Source organism: Strongylocentrotus purpuratus, unplaced genomic scaffold (genome assembly GCF_000002235.5).
Source record: "Strongylocentrotus purpuratus isolate Spur 01 unplaced genomic scaffold, Spur_5.0 spur5_scaffold_6, whole genome shotgun sequence".
Classification (NCBI taxonomy): Eukaryota; Metazoa; Echinodermata; class Echinoidea; order Camarodonta; family Strongylocentrotidae; genus Strongylocentrotus; species Strongylocentrotus purpuratus.
In genome coordinates, this window is record NW_022145612.1 from 23788853 (window position 1) to 23808865 (window position 20013).

A 20013-nucleotide genomic window follows, 5' to 3' on the forward strand; every position below is an offset into this window, starting at 1 on the left:
AGATGTTGGGATCAGAAAGGGCAGATTGTACATAATGGCGGAACATTTGGAAGGAACCAGTCTCGTCACCGTGTTCGCGGATCTTAAAATTGGATGTCGACATGTTTGCTAAACAAGCTCCCAACAAACAATACCTGAATACACGGCCCTATTTGATAAAGCCCTGGCCTCTCCCTCACATTACCTCTACAATCAATGCTCCGACACCGTGTTTAAAGGTCGTGGGGGCTACACAAAATCGGTATTAACAAAATAACTGTTATGCTAAGTCAACTTCACCCCTTGTATTATTCAGCTATTTGATACAATAGAAGTCGCTACACTATTTCAACCATGATCGTGCATTCAGGAGCAACCTTACACGAAATTGCCTTTGTGGGACAAATTAGAGTAAACCTCAACAAGACGATCGTCTGCTGGCTAAGTTACAATGCTTTGTTAGTCTGAAGAGTCTGTGGCTCCAGCAGACAATCCTCCTGTCAGGGTTCCCCCTGTATGGCACCAGTCTGCTAAATGGTAATAAAGTTCTTCAATCTTTGTATAGTAACAAAGGGAAAGAAAAGCTAGAACGCCTACCCCGTGTAAAAACATTGCGTAATGATGGGAGAAACACCATCTTCAAACAACTCTAACACATTAGACAACCAACACAAATATGATCTCAGGACTGTTATCTAAAAATATGTTATTTTGTTATGTAATGTAAAATGTTAAACTTGAGTAAAATAACCGAACTCATAATAATTTATAGATGACTCCTCAGCTGGAAAGGCGTTGAAAGTCATGTGTATTATGTAGATTTGTTCTTTTAAATAGATACATTTAATTGGTTTTCAAGGGTATTTCATGATTTGTCCCTTGTAGATGTTACTTCGGATGGATGAGGAGTTTTTTTAAATATTTTGCAGGGAATTGAAACGTTTCACTCATTGTTCTAACAGATCAACCTATCAGACAAACCTTAATATAAAGATTACTGACACGTGCATTTAACTGACACGACTCCCTTTTCACAATGATCGTTTCTTCAAGCTCACCTTTAGTTTGTAACAAGTATGCTTTATAAAAATCATGAGCAATTTCTACCATTTTATACGACCCTTGGTTATGTTGAGTGGTTTATTGGTAGGTTGATTGGTGGATTAAGTTGTCTAGCATTTACTCATTTGCTGTCTCGCCTTCTTGTCGTATGAACATTCATCGTTAAATGTTGCCATTCCATCTGTCTATGTTTCTGGCCCATCCCGTCTGTCGGCATCATTCATGCACGACATCTTTTGGTCCGATGTTAAATGCAGAAGAATCGATATGCTAAGAGGAGGTCTCTATCCTATTCAAACATTAAAACCCTTCACAAACAATCTAACCCTCATGAATAATTGAGGACCTTGTTGAAAAGATTGGGAATCCTATTAAAAGTGACTCCTCCTCTTAAAGCCACGCAGGTGGATTCAGCTTAAAAGACCGCAAGACACATCTTTTGTAAGACCGGATGAGAATGTTTCCGCTTTCGAATCATAAATCGTATCTCTTGTCTCACATATCCCAGTGTTTATGGAGAGCCTAATTGGGATGCCTTTTTTTAATTTATCAGTTTCAGTATTTCCTTTTATTAAGCTAAGAATTATACGTATTTATCAATTCAGACTTATCATGTTGTATGCGTCACCAGGGCAATTTCCACATCGGAAAAAACAAAAGAAACACAAATCAAAGTATCTCGTTTCATAAAAGAATGTTGAAAACGTTAACGAGAAGTAAGACATTAATTTCATCATCGTCAGCATTGTCACTATGATAAACGCCATATAGCTTTCTTACTTTTCCGATATTTTTTTAATTAAAAGGCCTCCGGATAACCATGATGCATTTTCAAGTTTCGCTTTTACTTTTCTTTTTCTATACAAAAAATATATATCGAGGCTCTCGACAGCTTCTATTTAAGAAAAAGTAATTAAGGGTGTTAAATACATTATTACCCACCAAATTACTTCTTAATGGAGTAGATCCTTGACCTTTATTTTATTATAACTGAGTTTAAAAATCAGTCCCTGTAAAGAAAGATTAACTCATAAGATGCCTGACTGTTTCTGAATACATTCTTTACACCCACTATACCATCATTTTTTCAACAAAGAAACTTGTTCCCAAATAATAAATTATTGTATCACGAAAACCCCAAACAAAGACTTGTGTGTTGAGGTTGACAATAGTTGGACTACTCGGGCTGAATTGAGAGTCAGCTTAATGTATTGTTTTCTTGGAGAATCGTGGCAAAGTGTATGAATTTCATATATATGTAAATAGAAGTGGAATATATTTGTAGAAATGTAACGTCTAGCTTCAATATTTGATTTCCGTGAACCCTCTTTGGTTACTGACTGCTTATTATAGTCGCGGTTGCCTGAGATTTCAAACAGAAAGTTCTTGTGCAGTGAGAAACTTTTTTGTCTCGGTAAATATACTTTAGCATATTGATAACGCCATTCTGGTCTACTAAACACTGACTCTGAAAACATATTGTCTTCTAAATACATATTTACTTATAGTAGAAACCGACTCATCAGACATGTTCTATCATCTTATTGAGTTGTATCAATGAAAATCCGTTTTAAATATGTAGGGCAAACAAATCCTCAAATAACTTATGACCTTCCGTTGCCTTTCTGGCTAGTTGTATGTGCCTTACATTAAATGATTGCAGACAGGTGATATTTAGTGCATTAACGATGTCGGCTACATGTAGGTGTTTGATATTGACAATTATTCTCATGTGACACTGAAGAACATGACATGAAACGTTACATGTGGGGCTCCATTACCTCAAATCTCATTAGCAGAAGGTAGCATCGCGGGTCAGATGAAATTAGCTAAACAAACTAACTTGACCTTAGCAACCTCTTTTCTATCTTCCAATGTTCACTGGATTCTTGGTACACATCAAGGGTAGAGATAGTTAACTGTTTTTGATGATGATGGCCCGCGGTTCTGATTCGGGCTCATGTTAAGACTCGCCTCGTTGATCCCTTGCGTCTCGCGGCGTCTTGGTGTTATCTTATGAAGAAGAGTAACGTCACCATCCTGTCAAGTCGAATTCCTTGATGATCTATTTAAAGTTTTAAAACATGTAGATTTTGATTGGGTTGGACTGCAAAGTATCCCGATTTCATATGAGGTTGTCACGTTGTCTGATTGTGTAAATATGATGATACAACGAGGTTTGAGAAGTAGTATTTATTTTTCTCAGAATATGTAAAAGTATATAGGCCTACAGTATGATCTAGATATCAGTAGATAATGCCGAAAAGATTGTGTCATCTCTCGCACTGTTAGTTATTCAAACTGATACCAAAATCAAGATGACAGGCAATTTTGACTTAATCTTCACTTAAACTTCAAATGTGATATACCTCTAAAAGTAAAAGCCCGGGTCTTATAAAATTTTGTTTCAATATGGATTGATATGGAACGTCAAATTCAATATGACCTGGGAATGATTGACTGTTTTACAAGTCATATAGCTAAAAAGAAAGAAAGAAAAACGAAACAAAAGAAAGAAAGTAAAGAAACGCGGTTCAGATAAAACTAATGAAACAAATAGTTTTGACCTTTAATAGTCATTCAATTACGAATGGCAAACCCTTACAATTTCTTTAAAGTGGTTTTGAGAGGTTACCGTTTTACACATTTAATTATATAACGAGAGTAATGCTCTTTGAAAATAATATGATATATTAAATTCTACGCTAAAATTTCATTCAAATACCACCAAAGTCATGAAGAATAATGGTAGGGGCGAAAAACCTCAGTTCCAAAACTCCAAAGTCAATTTGTACTAATGATAAAAATGGCGATGCCGTCTAGAAGCGAAATCCATCATTTTCATTTTAAAAAGGAAATGGTCCAATTAAATTCATTGAAAACTCGCCTATCAATCATCGGAGCCTATTGTGTTTTCGTTTGATAGATTACCAACACATGCTCATTGGATCATTGGGGCGTGTCTTCCCATTGATTGGAACACCATTGGTTCTATATTGTACCCCAAGAATAACCATACTTGTACCCCTCAAGGGGTACATGGCAGGCCCTCTAAACCACATGTATTATCTACCCACTGAGGGCTCGTTAGCAAGTGCAATTTGGGATTTGGAGTCTACTAATTTAATCACAATTGGGACCAAGTCATCCTTGAAATAAGATGTATTCTTTTCACCATTGATCTAAATGCTGACTATTTACTGAATAACTTCGCGTTTCCCAACTGTCGATCAAAACTACAAAAGGTGTCCTAAAGCTGGTTTGTTTTCTCTATAGAGTCAACTTTCAGACTCTTGAATGCATGTTAAGTGATGGTAAAAGGAACATAATCAGGTATGGAATGAACTGTTTGGAATGAATTTCATACAATTGGATTCCATACAGGTTTTTTTTTTCTTGACTGCAAATCAGAATTGCCACGACACGACCAATGATGTTGATCATTACCCCTCGATCTTGCCTCCTCAGTCTTGTCAATGACCACTGCATCCGGTCATGACCATTGTATCTCAATGGACAATTGGTCTATGCCTGTCTGCTTGGATGCCAGGGGGGTTTTCTTCTAATGCCAGTAATGGCGTCAAACTGTCCTTTCTACCAGGCTCGCGAGTCTGTCTGGTCTATCTCACTCTATTATAAAATGTCGCTTAAAGCCAAAGTCAAATGCAAAGTCAAAATATTTGTTTTGAGAAATCTCTGTTCTGGAGAAATGGAATGAAATGTATTGCTAAATCTTGGTATTCTGAGGAAAGAAAAAATGGGCAAGGTATTTTGGTCATTGGTGTCCTATACGTTACGAAATATTGTGGACTTCTTAACATTAATTAACATCGAATGTGTTATTTTTACATCATAATGGTCTGCTCTAAGCTATAGTAATGCTGTTAACTTAGTACAATGATCAGATATACTAAATTATGGGACATGGTCGGTTTGGGGCACAATAGCGTGCATGGACTTGCCAACATACATTGTTTGTCATATTTTATTGTAATCCTCTTCTAACTTTGACTTTGGTTAAACGACTGTTTTAAAAGTTAGAATAGTTGAATATAACCAAATTTGAAGTAATATACAAATTAGAATAACAAATCTATTTTCAATTCTGAAATGTGTTTTTCACTGGTTTGATAAAAAGAACAAACTGTAAGTTCCCTTTTGCAGGACAATTCATTTAATCGGCATGGCATTTTTTAATCGACATGTATTCAAGTACCTGCCAAAACTACAGTAGATTTCGATTCATCAGACCAGTTTCAATCATGCATATCATCTTGGCTTTTTCTTCTTCTTCTATTCTACCTTTAATCACGTTTTGCTACCAGCGACATCGGGTCAAATATTAGTTGCACAAACTTTCATTCCGTAGTCCGACTTCACATTGAGTCAGCCCTATGGCTCTTTCACTTATTAACTACCTCATTTCGCTGTATGAAAAAAAGCCAATGTAGGATTAAAGAGGTGAGGATAACATGGATAATTCTCATCCACATAGCAATCGATGAAAAAAAACATCTTAACATGAACGAATTAATGATTTATCAAATTATATGTAAGAAAGTTTAACTATAAGTGGTCAGTGTAGTGTCAGAAAAATGTCAAACGTGAACTTTGCAATGTGTTTATGGAAGTATAAGTATATGTTGGTTTAGAAAGACTGTCGCCCTCCTAAAGACATATATCGTAGCCTCAAGCTCTGATTAGAAACTGCCAGACAGTTCGTGACTAAATCTGAGATGAGGTCACAGTCTACTTCATACCCATGCACCAAAAGGGAAGAAAGCAAATCACGTTGGCCAAGTTGTCGACCGGAACCACAGATATTCTTTGTTTGCAAGAGAAAATGTCGACACGAGATGTTTTCCTTGTAATTATTGATTCCCACACCTGCTAAACAACCAATTTTTTTACTGGTTTTGAGGCAAAAATGACTTGAACAATAAAGTATAGCTCCCCGACGTAAACATGTTTTGATCGTTTGTTTTCGAAATGGCTGCATTAAACTGTTAAATCACAATTTACAATAGAAAAGAATTTGTGGGTGCTTTTAATGAAACAATTGCATATTATATAGTGCAGTATGCATCGTGAATTAGTTTTACTAAAGATATTTGTGCTTTCAGTTTCAAAGATAACACCATAAAACCTGAGCACAAAAGTAGAATTGGTGATTCAAAGGAAAATAATGGAACCAACAGAGGGAAAGAATGAAAAGAAAATTTGGATTCAAAGAGGAATAAAACAAACATGACAGAAGTCAAGATAAAATCGTCTGTGTCCTATAGTTGTATGTACTATAAAATAATTTTACAGTACGTAATTTTCCCCGAAATGACGTTTTTGGGCTTTTGGTTTATTGATGATAATATACGTTGACACGTAGTTTGAATGGATCGTCACATTCCCCCTCAGCCCCAGACCAAACTCCAATAATCACATTTTCAGTGTGAATCTGATATCTTTTTAATCATAGCTCGCGTAGTTGAAATCAAATAGCGGAGCTCATATCTAATTTCATTCTAGAATATAGTTTGAATTTATTCAGACCACCGAAGACTGTGACAAAATGCTCTGAGAAACGTTCCCCTTTGATCTTTGTGTCCTACTGTTTGAAGGGGAGGACTATATTTCGTATCCTTTTGATTGACTGATTATCACTGATATTTCATATAGCAATATATGGCAAGAACCCTTCACTTTTCTTGTGTTCTTGAGAATTTTCATCTTATTTCCATGAATAATCCATTTAAAACTTCTCCTGATGTATCATACGATTCACTTTAGTCCAAAATTTTTGTGAAGACAGTTGATTTTCACTGCTATTAACTCTTGTCAAAGGAAAAAGTGCTCGAAATGCTTGATTATGCGAGGAATTATTCGAATTTACAGGAGTCGAAGTGCAAAGTGGAGTTGGAACTTTTTAGGTAGAGACATGGTAGAGATAGTTCATAACGGTTACAACATTATAAATAATGTATTGATAGAAATAGGAATAGCAGTAATAGTAATGATAATACAGAAATAATATAGTAACTGTTTTTTGGAGAGAATATCAGTCAGCAACAGTGGGAAAATAAAGACAGTGGTCATGTTCTCAACGCTTATGGGGAAAAGGAATGCTCCCGTTTGAAGTGAAATTCGTGTCAGAATCTGAATTCCAAATTCTACCAATTCTGAACTCCTCCTTTCATTAAGAAAAATTATCCATACGCTAGGCTAGACCGTGAACACTTTTGTTTCGAATATACACATGATAATATTAAAACCATGATTACAATACTGCGATAATTTTAATGCACTGTCACGAGTATTCGCGGTTCTTTGCCATTCGGCATGTACTGCATATTCACTTCCAATATTCGTTTCTATTCAAATTATAAACCGATATACGTTTACTGCTCGTACTAGACAAGGTAGAAAATGCTCTGTGAGAGAAACATACATTATAGGATAACTCTCATATACCACTCATATTGAATAGTAACTGATTTCTATACTTCTCCTTGAGAAATGTATCCAATGATTGCATTACAATCGTTCTTAGTTTTCATCTGACCTATTCCAGTATATGACGACCTCAAAATATCGAATTTTCAAACCCAAAAGAACAAAATGGAAGCCGAACTTTGCGACTGTTGCATGAACGACCTTGTTCATTCTTTGGTATCAGGTTCAATGACAATGTCGTTTCTATGAAATTGAACTTGAGTAGTTTCACACACAACGATTTTTCTTCAATATTTTTAAGGATCGTTATTCTTTGTAATAAGGTCACATTATTTTGTTTTCTGTATTCAAAATGTCCTTCAATTGATAAGTACATGTAAATTGCATTTTCAATGTAGAAGAATGCAAAGTGATTTTAATGCAATATAACTTTAAATCCAAGGTATAGATAAGGCAGAGAAAAACACGTTAAAAACATATACTCGTTTTCATAAATTTGAATTTAAGTCTGTAAATTGAAAAGGATCGTTTTGCCAGAACATGCCAGGTAACCACAATATATAAAATAACGTGATGATCATCCTGTTCTTCTCATTTCCAGCGAGTCGTGAGGCGGCGTTCACCTACGCGATCACGTCAGCGGGCGTGGTCAATGCTATCAGTCGTTCCTGCAGAGAGGGACAGCTCTCAACATGCGGGTGTGGCAAGTCGCCCCGCCCACCCGACATCCCTCGGGACTGGGTGTGGGGAGGATGCGGCGACAACATCGACTACGGCTTCCGTTTCGCCAGGGAGTTCGTCGACGCCCGTGAGATGGAGACGAACCCTCAACGAGGAAGCTTCGCCTACGATCGGATGAAGATGAACTTGCATAATAATGAAGCTGGTAGAAAGGTACAGAATCCCTTCCTTTCCCCTTCGTTCCTCCCTTCCCTGCCTTCCCTAATGATCTCTTGATATAATCGTTTATTCTCATTACCATAAGATTTACTCCTCACCCTTATCTTGTAAATTATTTTTCACTTGTCACACCATTTTTACTTAAGTTGTCATCGTTTTCCTATTGGTCACCTCACCTGCAAGGACAAGTGCGATGACCAAAGATTAATTTTCCATAACTTCTTTACTTCACACCTCTTTCATCCACATTCTCCCAAAATACTATTTTCATATTCCTATAGTCTATTCCACTGATTACGTGGATTTGTGAGATAGGCAGCTCCCAATATTATTTCCATCAAATTCTTGTCCCGTGAATATTCATATAGTTACGAATGATATTTTGTTGGTCCTTAGCGGTTATTGAACCTTTCATAACATGGATTTAATGAGGTTCCTACCCCCAGACGTTATAACGACCCCGTAGTGATAGATGAATCATACTTGATATCCCTGATCATTTTATTTTCCCAAATCCAAATTCGTCAAGGATTTTACAAGACTTATTATCATTTTGTGAACGGTTAAACAGTCAGATCGTGTGATTCTACCAGTAGCAGTGGCCCCTGTGCAGTTGTTTGTTTCTGTATTTATTTGTTTTCGTTCGTTATTTAATTATTGCTGCCTTCCTTTATTTTCCATTTTGTATCCACACCCTTCTATTCCATGTTGGAGTTTGGGAAATGACGAGGTTTTCCAGACAGTTGATCAACTCTCTTCAAATGATTCATTGTAGATTCTTTGCGTTGTTTCATGACTCCATTATATTTTATCGCTATGATAACATTACCAGAGAGTGAACAACATGAACATTATGAAACATAATAGAAGTAGTACTGGTTTCAGAAGTACACATTCCCCCTTAAACAAGATGAAAGGGATGGGATTTGGAGTCAGGTCTGAACAATGGCGGATAGATATCTCTTATTAGATCGTTAATCTCGACTTATCACGCTGTGACGAGGACTGAATCCTCTTTGGTTTGTGGAAGTCCGATCAGGCGGATTGTGGCTGATAGATTGTATGAGTAAGACACTAGCAAGGTTTCTGGACGGCTATTCTTAGATACCTAAGATCCATGAGACCATCGGATGAGCATTATCGGAGGAAGGCCATTTCATAGAGCTCAGATATGATGCACTTTTAACTGGATACTCCCCACTGATCTAAGACAGAGGTTACATTGTTTAGTCGAGAGTAATATCCGAAGAATTGAACATTCTTCTTTTTCATTTTTTTTTGGACAGCATTCGCACCAGCTTATGTGATATGGTCTGTTAAAGATCCCGTTTTGTATTTTCATCTCTTATTTTACTGGCTCATCGTAGCATACTGCTATCATGGCTACATTTTCTTATCGTTACCACGGCTCTTTTAGGGGGACAAAGCTTTCATAGTCTCGTTTGACGCTAGGAAATAAATTAGAATTTTGTCACAATTATCACTGAACAATATAGATGCGAAAATATTTTCCTTTTTTGTGAAGAGATAGAACAATTAAAATAAGTAAAGAAATGTATCTATGATGTACAATGTAGGGTGATTTCAGAGAATAAATGATTGTCGCGGTGGAAAACTTTTTACGTTAGGAACGTTAAGATATATCTCGAAATATATATCAATGTGAAAAGATCTGATTTCACCCCAGGCCGGCAATGAAGCATTATTTCGTCTTTTCCATCAGTCACTCTGAGCCGACTCGACGATGGAAACAATTTGAAAGTACGGCTCGACTTTCCCTACTTTTTTTTTTACTCGAATAAAATAACCGACCGGAATGCGGAGAGGGAAAAAATGGTTCCTTTTTTAGGCGTGCAGAATTCCCAGTCGTCGTTTAGTGCTGATGATATACAGCCGACCTACACTCAAACCAAATATGCAAACTGCCTGCAGCCACAGTAGCACTCCAACCAAATATTATATAAATATTGGCCCATACTCTACACCCGGTGGAACCATGGGTTTAAACCAGCTTCCCCCTTCTCTCAACCATGGAGACCAAGTGAGGAAAAAATATACCTATCGAAATCATATTTCTCACTTTTTACTTTTTCTTCTGACTAGCGGAGGGTTCTCTTTCTCGAACTCCCTTTTAGCCCGGGGTTACATTTAAAACATGTCATTTGTTATTTGTAGGTTAAGAAAGATTTTCCGCGTTTCGTTTTATATCACCTCATTATTTGAGGCAACATTCATCACGATGGAATCGATTGAGGAGCATAGCCTGGAAGAATGAAAAGTGGCGCCCCAGGCCTTTGTGGTCCAGAGCAACAAGTCCAGGCGGGAGGGAGAAAATAAAATGTTCGATTATAGCCTAGGCATAGCATCGTCAGGGAAACGGGGTTGTTTATTTGATTTCTTAGGGTGCACTGCCCCGTCAACGAGATGTTTCCATTCAAAACAAAATTGTCAGCATGAATGAGGTACAAATTTTCTATCACGGAAATGGGGAATATACCGACATGCGTTTATTTTATAATGTCCTTCATTATTTTGAAATCGACTGTCAGAACACTTTCAAACCAAGCACACTACAGATGGAGAACAGTTGGAAAAAATACACATTTAAAAGCTGTCCCCCCCAAAAAAAAAATGTATATTTACTTATTTTTGTAAATGAACTAGAAGTATGCCTATGTCATCTTATAGAATATAAATAGCCATTTTTGAAACCCACTTTAACGCTCTTGTGGAAGTATAACATGACATAGTCCATGCTTATACTCTCATACAATCTGACAAGTTATGTAATGCTTTCACAAAAAGTTCATTAAAAGATTACACATTATCGTCAACATAGAAGCCATGTCATGTTAATATAATGAGCATTGGTTCAGGAGCAGAAAGCTTGGCTTAGCTTCTCCCTCTTTAAAATCCTCACCTGAACGACACTCAAGCATGCAAGTACTCAAGTAATCACTTGATGCAACGTGAGGAAGACTGGTAGCAGCGTGATAGGTGAGAACAAGATGTATTCGTTCTGGTTCAGTGGGAGGTGTATATCAACCGCCAGCTTACCGCCAGCCTCTCTAGAATTTCCTCTTGAAATCCTATCTCCAATCGGACATCGGAGTAAGGTTTCCCACACGACTGCGTTAACACCAACAAGATATGAATGATTCGAAGACATAACTTAAGTTTATCTTTTTGAAAGGACATCGGAGTAAGCATAGACCTAGGTCTATGGAGTAAGGTATCCCGCACGACTGCGTTAACACCAATAATATATGAATGATTCGAAGACACAACTTAACTTTATCATCCCTACCATGTTCATCTTTTTGAAAGGACATCGGAGTAAGGTTTCTCACACGACTGCGTTAACACCGACAAGATATGAATGATTCGAAGACACAACTTAACTTTACCAATAACGTTCATCCTTTTAAAAGGACATAGACTGCATAACTTTGTAGTAGACATTCCTTTAAACTGATTATGCAATATGCATTATTATAATTCCTACATGAGTTATATAATGTTATTATTTATCTAACTTAAGGGACGATAGGAGCATTTTTTTTTAAAATAAAGTAGTATATTTTCGAGTAAGATTGCTGTATTTCACCTAGCTGTACATTCCAATGCTTATGTTATGGTTAAATGAATTTAATATTAGTGACGTTTGTTGTCGTCGAGTTATATCATAAATGTAAAAGATAATCATACTTTTTAATCAATAATATTTCACAAGCTTGCCGAAAAGTGACCTACATAAAATATGGTAGCGATTGGCTGCGAATATTTCCATGGACATGATGGATACCCGGATTCCGTGTTGCGTTGGTAGAGATGTGAACAGAGAACCCAAGTGTACGCAAGCGATCCAGGAGGGTTAAAACCATTCTTAACCCTATCCATCGCGACCCTCCACCATTACCATCAACTGTCACAAACTGTATCGTGTGGATTTTACCAAGAACTTCCACAAGAATTCGCATCCATGTTGAGATTAGTGGATGCATGTAGTATGACGGCTGGTCGTATTGGTTGCCTCGATTGGTCCTTCTGACGTATAGAGTATATGAATTGGCGCCATATGACAGGTTTTCTCATGAAAATTGACGATTTCAGAATAAAAGTTCGGGTCTTGGGCATGGCAAAGTATTTTTTTGCTGTGGTTACAAGCAATGAAATGACCAGTATGTGGGGATAATCTTCAGAGAAAGCACCTCATCGTATTTCTTGTAATAATGAGTGTGTTTGAGTAGAAGCAGGCTGAGGGTGACGAAACGAAATGGCAACACTTGTTGTGACGACGAACTTTTATCACTGAAAAATCCTCTTGATTACGGATGGATACAATCTTAGAAAATCGTATGCCATACTATGAGTGCATGCCAAGTATATAAAGGTGTATAAAATCATGCCAATTTTGTTTCCCATTGCGCCATCACAGACAAAAATAATGTAACGTAAGAAATGTCCATTGTGATTAAAACTCGCAACTGTACAAAAGTATTTCGATGTAGAGATGACTACTCATGGAACGGAAGTATAAGAAGAAGAGGAAATAAGTTGAAGAAAAAGTTTCCCTTCACCTGGAACAAGGGGTGTATGAAGATAGATAGAGGTTGAAGTTAGGTTAAACCCCGGTAATCTGTTTACGTCAGTCTGTCACTGCAACGCGGTTAAACTCAGTGACGCGCCGACGACAAAGAAAGATACACTCTCTGCTAGCGAAGTGGAGGGGAGGGGAGGGGAGGATGGTGACAACAGAAATCGTAGAAGGAGGAGAACATGGAATGGAGAATGGAAAAGAGTCCCAAATGATGATGACGACGACGACGATAATATAATTAGTATGATAGGAATGGTAACCTGTATTGGACAGTAACAAAGAAGTAACGCGGGCACCGTCAGATAGAAAGAAAATAATCATTATCTCACTGTCATCAAAATAATCAAGCAGCACATATTTCATAATGATAGATACCTTTAGAAAGTGAATACCTCGTTTTAGCTTTTTATAATCAAACATGATCTTTCATTAAAAAATACATTTTTCTATCTATCATATTCTACTTTCGCCCTTTCATATTCTGATCTTGCTAATAATAATATTGCTGATTCCTTTGATGAAACGGTCAAAATAGATTATGGCTATAATTTGCATGCTTAAAAGAAAAAGTGACAGGTAGCTGATTAAGCCACTACATGACAAATGCTCCAATATACATGTATATTGTTTAAACGTTTTATATAAATTTGAAATGAATTTTCTTGTAAACCAATAGCTGATATGGTATTTTGATCGAGAAATGGTGGACATCAAACCGTGTCATAGCCCCGTCAGTACCTGCCGACAATGCTTCGTTAATTACTCGGTCACAAATGGAAACCAAAGCCATAAATCAACCTTTTTTCAACCTATAGTTCAAAAGTTCAAATTCAAATGAAGCTACCCATCACAATGCGTGGTTCAAACGGGAAATTATCAAAATCGTTCATCAACATTGATACATCATTGTCACAATGAAAACTATATGAGCCTTTCCTTCTCCATGAATAATTTCCCATTTCGTTCTAGTTCATACTTATTTTACAGACATCTGAAGCATTATTAAAATATAACGTTAATCGTAGTTTTTCTCCCATATGACCTTATGCATTTGAACTTCCAAAAGACGCGCACGCTTTCAAAACAAAACAAAAACAACAGCGGTGACGATGACGACGACAGTAATTTTAAAAAACCATAAGAAATTTTAAAACTAAAGTTCGTCTAGATATTAGACTAGACAACACCTGTCTGTAACAATGGTGACAAATTTGACTGTAGTATTTTTGACAGAATCTTAGGGCAATCAATTAGAATGCAATTACCCTACCCCGCAGGAGTATACTACGCTTCTGTCTCACGGTGTACCAAAATGAATTAAGCGGTAAGAAAGAAGACGAAAATATTAGGTGTAAGAAAAAATGCGAGAGAAACGAAGGAAAATAAAGTTGACATCTCAAATTCTGGGTCCGTAGGCATAAGGTGAATTTGCACTTCAGAAGGTGTTAATCCTTTTGTTCCTAATCAAAACACCCTTTGGTGCCCTTCTTTCAATCCATTTTTAACCGTATCCGGCGTTGTTCCTTTCGCCATCAGAATACCTCAAAGTGAATAGAAACCCTTCTTTTAAATTTGGTATTCCTTTGACAATTTTCTCTTTTATTTCGTCAACGCATACCTCGTGAATTGTTGCAGTCAATTTAGAGCGGACAAAAGACACGAATTGGCTGCTTTGAACATCTAGCAATGGCAGGTGAACTTGACCATTCTTAGTTCAATTGCACGGTTATTGCTCTTCTGTTGTGGTCTTCACTCGTTTGGCTGGCGTCCGATCTCTTTCACGGAATTGCGCAAGTCGGCCCAGAGGCAGTGACCACAAAGAACGATGTGAACAAAGTTTGCTTACAGAACATTTGGTCACAAATGAATCATGAAATGTGAAATTATGTATGGCAGAAAAGAGAGTACGATTTGGTTTGGCAATATAAACGCTACGTATCGTTACCTGTTTGCAAATAAATACATAAACATTGTCTGCTTTCCACCAGGGGTCCGGTACAACTTCGAGAAAAAAAAGGGGGAGAAGGCCCTTCTCAAACTTTTCAGTGGCTGTATTTGTTATTGCACCCAAGGCTTTGAATAGCATTCGCGCAATAGCAACAGCAGTAGGTGACCGCTCACGATTTTGTTTTAGGTTTCCCACCTTTTTTCTCGAGGAGTAATTGCAGCCGGTGGAACACCCGATATCCTAAAGCAGGTCCACCTTGGATTTCGAGCGTTGCAGGACGTGTGGCTGCCCGAAGACGGTGGGTGAGACCCGCAGGGAACGCTCCGTACTGTTTACAATATAAATATCAGTTGAACCCCCTCTCTCTTGAAGGCTGATGAAAACTTCTCGACAGATTAATTAGCTCAGTTGAGTAAATCGCAACAATGGAAGAAAGCGAGAGAGCTCACGGCACTTTCTCAAGCTTTCACTGGGTTTCTTATCGAATGTTGGTTTAATGGGACTGGGGTTAAGAGCCTCTACTTACAATTTGTAAGACCTGGAGAAGATTTGTGCTGACAACATGAATGTAGACCAATTTCAGCATTAGAGAATAGGTCGGAAATTGGTTATAAAACATTCCTATGTACCAAATACACTGGCAGAAAAGTGAGTTGAACTCCCGCTTGCAGTTCCCAAGTGCACTATATCTGAGATACCTCAAACATGAAGCAAAGTTCCTCGTCCCTATTTCGTCGAGGAACGAACTCTTTCTCGACGATGGTTCCATAAATTTACGTATCCCAAAGTGATCAGAGATTCTTGTTTCTTTGCTTGATATCTTTCTATTTTACTATCATATTCTAAGAGTCAGTAGTTTCCAGTCAGATCCGGTGCACTCACGTCAATGACTGATAAATCTAAATTCATATTTATGTCTTAAGCTTTTTTGTTCTCCTCTTTAAAGCGGGACTGCACTACTTGTAGCTACTTGCGCCCTATTCAGCCAACAATGCCTAGGCGGTACCCGCTGATCCTTATGGTCCCCTTTTTCTTATGTTGATAGAGAGCTATTTTGATGTGATAACCACCTGCCGATGACCACGCAGTGAGGTCTAATCTCTCCTGGCCAAACTAGTGCAGATAGGCTTTAAATAATGAAACACAGTACTAATATTACTACCATTTTTTTTCAAATGCTACATCACTGAGTGACAACGATTATTTCCCCCCAACTACAGCTCACATTGATTACATTCGCTTAAAACTTCTCTGTTCTTTAAGGTTGTCTTTTTATCTCCTTCTTTTTATGCATATAGGCGGTTTACGATAACGCGGGAACCGAATGCAAGTGCCACGGTGTGTCCGGATCGTGCAGTCTGAAGACATGCTGGTTACAGCTGAGTCCTTTCAACCGTGTCGGCACCATTCTCAAGGACAAGTACGACGGCGCCACCAACGTCCGCGTCAACAAGAAAGGCAGGCTGGTGAACAGCGATGCCCGTTTCAACAAGCCAACCCGTGATGACCTGGTGTACCTTCAGCCGTCACCAGACTACTGTCTTCCTGACATACAGACTGGTTCATTGGGCACGACGGGTCGCGAGTGTAACAAGACATCCATGGGAACCGATGGATGCACGTTGATGTGCTGTGGAAGAGGCTACAACTCCTTCACGAAGGAGGTCGTCGAAAGATGCAAATGCAAATTCAAGTGGTGCTGCTACGTCAAGTGTCGGAAGTGCAGAACATTGGTTGATGTACATGTTTGTAAATAGAACAGAACATTTTGCACAAAACTAGTACTTTTGTGGACGTATTTATAATGTGACAATGCACCAGTTAGAGGTCATCCTACAGTTTCATCCTACAGATTCTGCCATGCAGCGTCATAAGCCAGAGTGGAACTGCAACATAGATGACGCTCAATCTTCTTCCTTGTCCAGATATCCTTAAGCTTCAAGAGTGTCTTCGGGAGTGTTTTCCTGAATACGTCTATGTCTACATCTACGGTAGACGTCTTTAGATGGAGACTCCTGTCATTTCAAAAGCAAGAGAAATGGGTTATCATGTACTTTGTCGTCGGGAAATGAAAATCTATTCTAGAGCCAGAATGTGTGCAAAGTGTGCCATTTGATTGAGTTGGTGGCCGTTATGGTTTTGCATTGTTATGTGTACAGTCTTGTACAGGTTGTAACATGGTACATTTATAAGTTATTTGATCTCACTTTGCCGATGTTTCAAGGAAACAAAGCTGCAAAATGTTGGAGATGGTCTTAGTCTGATTTACAGAAAACCGTAGGTATAGTAAAGTGATCGGATGCCGTATGAATTACGAAAATTGTATTTGGATAATTCATAATGTTCATAATTTATCGGCAACATAATGTTACACCAACTATTGTAAATCGTATCAGGGTGAATCATGAATATTTTACGTGATGAAGATGAAAAATCACGAGGTATTACACGAGGCTGTAACCTTGTTCGCGGTAGGCCTTCGCATGACCTTAACGGGAAAGAAGTTAGAACACTATAGGAAGTCACCTACTTGTTTCAAAGACAGACTGTTACGAACAAGTTAGCCTCTGTCAGTCAAGGTGTACCATGTCCCGTTACAAACGTGCTGTAATCATGGAACCAATGGTCAAGATATTGGTAGTTGTTCTTGGTGACCATTTGAAAATTAGTTGGATATTACACCAATGCACAAAGGGAACGTGAACCTCATACACACATATAGCATTCGATGACGTTGACTGCCGAGCGGATGTTTCCTTTGAAATAATGTTGAATGATCATCAAAACGAACTGAAATGGCGCCCTGTACAGACTATGCGATGAAATGACGGACGAGAATTCGAGATGCGCCTGATGAAAATTTAAAAATGTATTTAATATTAATTATAATCATAATATGGACTTGTGGCTACCAGAAGCGTGATGAAATTAATTGAACCTTATGCACAGTTTTTGTGACAACCTGACCGGAAGATATGTTTTGGGGGACTAACACGAGAGACAATAACATCACGTTTGGTAGTAGGTAAATATATATCTCGGGATAGCGACATACAATATTGAGGGTGTGTTATCCGGTAATAATATTGGAATTCCACAAACAATTATTGGAAATGTAGTTTTTGTAGCTATAAGACAGGGTCCACATCCAAATTGGAACTAATTATAAGACATATAACAGTTTGAGAAATTGCAGTATACCTTAAAATCACTAGTTACATTATCCATAAGAGATACTTGCAATGGAAAAGTTGTCTAGAACATCGTTCTTGACTTGTAAAGCTCTTTAAAAAAATAATACACTTTGTAAAGGAATACCTTTATGGTTACTAAAGAGTAACACATAAACCCACAGTACGGAAAACTTCCTTTGATCACAGTACTATGATGAAATCACCATTTCCACCGAGGATGTACAAAAATCACCTACGTAAATTATTGGAAACTCAGTCTCGAAAATAAGAATGGTAAAACTTAGTACGTCTCATAATTGCAGCAGTGATTATAATAGCAATGCTCTGTTTCGTGTAAGCTGTATAACTAGTGAAATGTTCAGTGAAATTTCACGATAATTATGTCACGATGTTTAAAATCCTACGCACATTCTCACGTGTGCAGGAATTCTTTGAAGATGAAGTGTAAATCAGTGTATCACTTTGATGATACAGCTAGCAATTTATTGTTCCTTTTAGCCGCTTCATAACTCATGTATTAGGATAGGAAGAGAACAATACGCACAACTGTGATCAAATGTTACTTGTGTTTCTTACCATAATTTATACCTATGGTTCGGGAATACCTGCTTTTTTCTTTTCTTAAAATGTTACATTAGGTGATAATTTTTGCTTTTTACATGATGGTGTTAGGGTTTATAAATGATTTAGGACTAAAGGTATCAATAAAAACATATTTATAGCCTCTGTAATAAAACATAGACAACGTTATACCTTTATCTTTAGTATAGTTAGCTTTACAAGATGTAGACTATTATAGCTACAAGCTACAACCATAAAGCTGCTTTATTAGATGTTATCAGTTATGTTTAGCAAACCATTTTGGGGGTTTAAAATCTGTTATAAAGGTATATGTTTTCATGTCTCTAAATCTGACATTATTGTATATTATTTTTCTCGAATGTTTGTGTATACCGAAATGATGGAACTTTTGTAAATAACTGAAAATATGTATTTTTAGCTAAATAAAATATTCATGTATTGACTTGGCGGATGAACAGAACAGAAGGGAATTTAATTTCTCGAATTTATTGTAATGATAACAAACGAAGTTATGTTGTTCTCTTCTCTTTGAATAAAGTAGTTCGATTCTTTACCATGAAAATGCTCCTACACTATTGTTGATTTAAATTCATTAACGGTAATTTTGAAGAATGAAAAGAGGTTTACATAAATTATTTGTCGTTTTGGCACACTATTCTGTTGAAGCTTTTTACCAATGTGAAGTCTTTTCAAAATTTTGTACCTAGATTTGTAGGAATGCTTGCTAAAGTATTACATGGGAATGCACTAGGCGAATGAGAAACAAAAAAACAGAACCCTCATGAATAAATTACCATCTCCATCTGTTATTCACTAGTATTTTCATCATTCAAGATTATGATGGTTTCCTAGAGATAACGTTGGGAAATTAGCTGCTACGTCAGAAAACAGGGTTTGTTCATCCCTATTCGTCTTTGCCATTCGTTTTCACACACACACACTCCCTCTCTCTCTCTCTCTCTCTCTCTCTCTCTCCATCTCCCTCCATTATACTCTAACTCCCTCCATCCCTCCATTGCTTGTTTTCAGCCACTTACATTATAATATTTTCTTTCATTTAACTTTGATGGCGTTTTTCTTCTTCTCCATGTCTGCCAAGTACTCTTATTTCATTTTATTATATGTGGGGGTCTTCCCACTGTATAAAGTACTTTTTGATAGATATTCTCTCTCATCATGCTCACATTCTTCCGAAACTGTAGAGAGAGATGCATTAATAATCTTGCTTCTAATATATGACACAAATTTTAATTACTGATTAAAAAAAAAAACACGTTGAAATGCATGAAATAACTCAATAA

The 20013-nt window shown here is 37.3% G+C and overlaps 1 protein-coding gene across 3 annotated transcripts in view; it reads left to right on the top strand.

Moving 5' to 3' along the window:
* The window catches only part of LOC105438994 (protein Wnt-5b-like), a 42377-nt gene extending 23939 nt beyond the window's left edge, over positions 1-18438 (top strand). For all 3 annotated transcript variants that reach the window (XM_030971937.1, XM_030971938.1, XM_030971936.1), the window contains exons 4-5: positions 8090-8382; positions 16235-18438. In XM_030971937.1, coding sequence (XP_030827797.1) covers positions 8090-8382; positions 16235-16693 — 752 coding nt within the window. In that variant the 3' untranslated portion in view covers positions 16694-18438. The remainder of the gene's footprint in view (positions 1-8089; positions 8383-16234) is intronic.
* The last annotated feature ends 1575 nt before the right edge of the window (positions 18439-20013 follow it).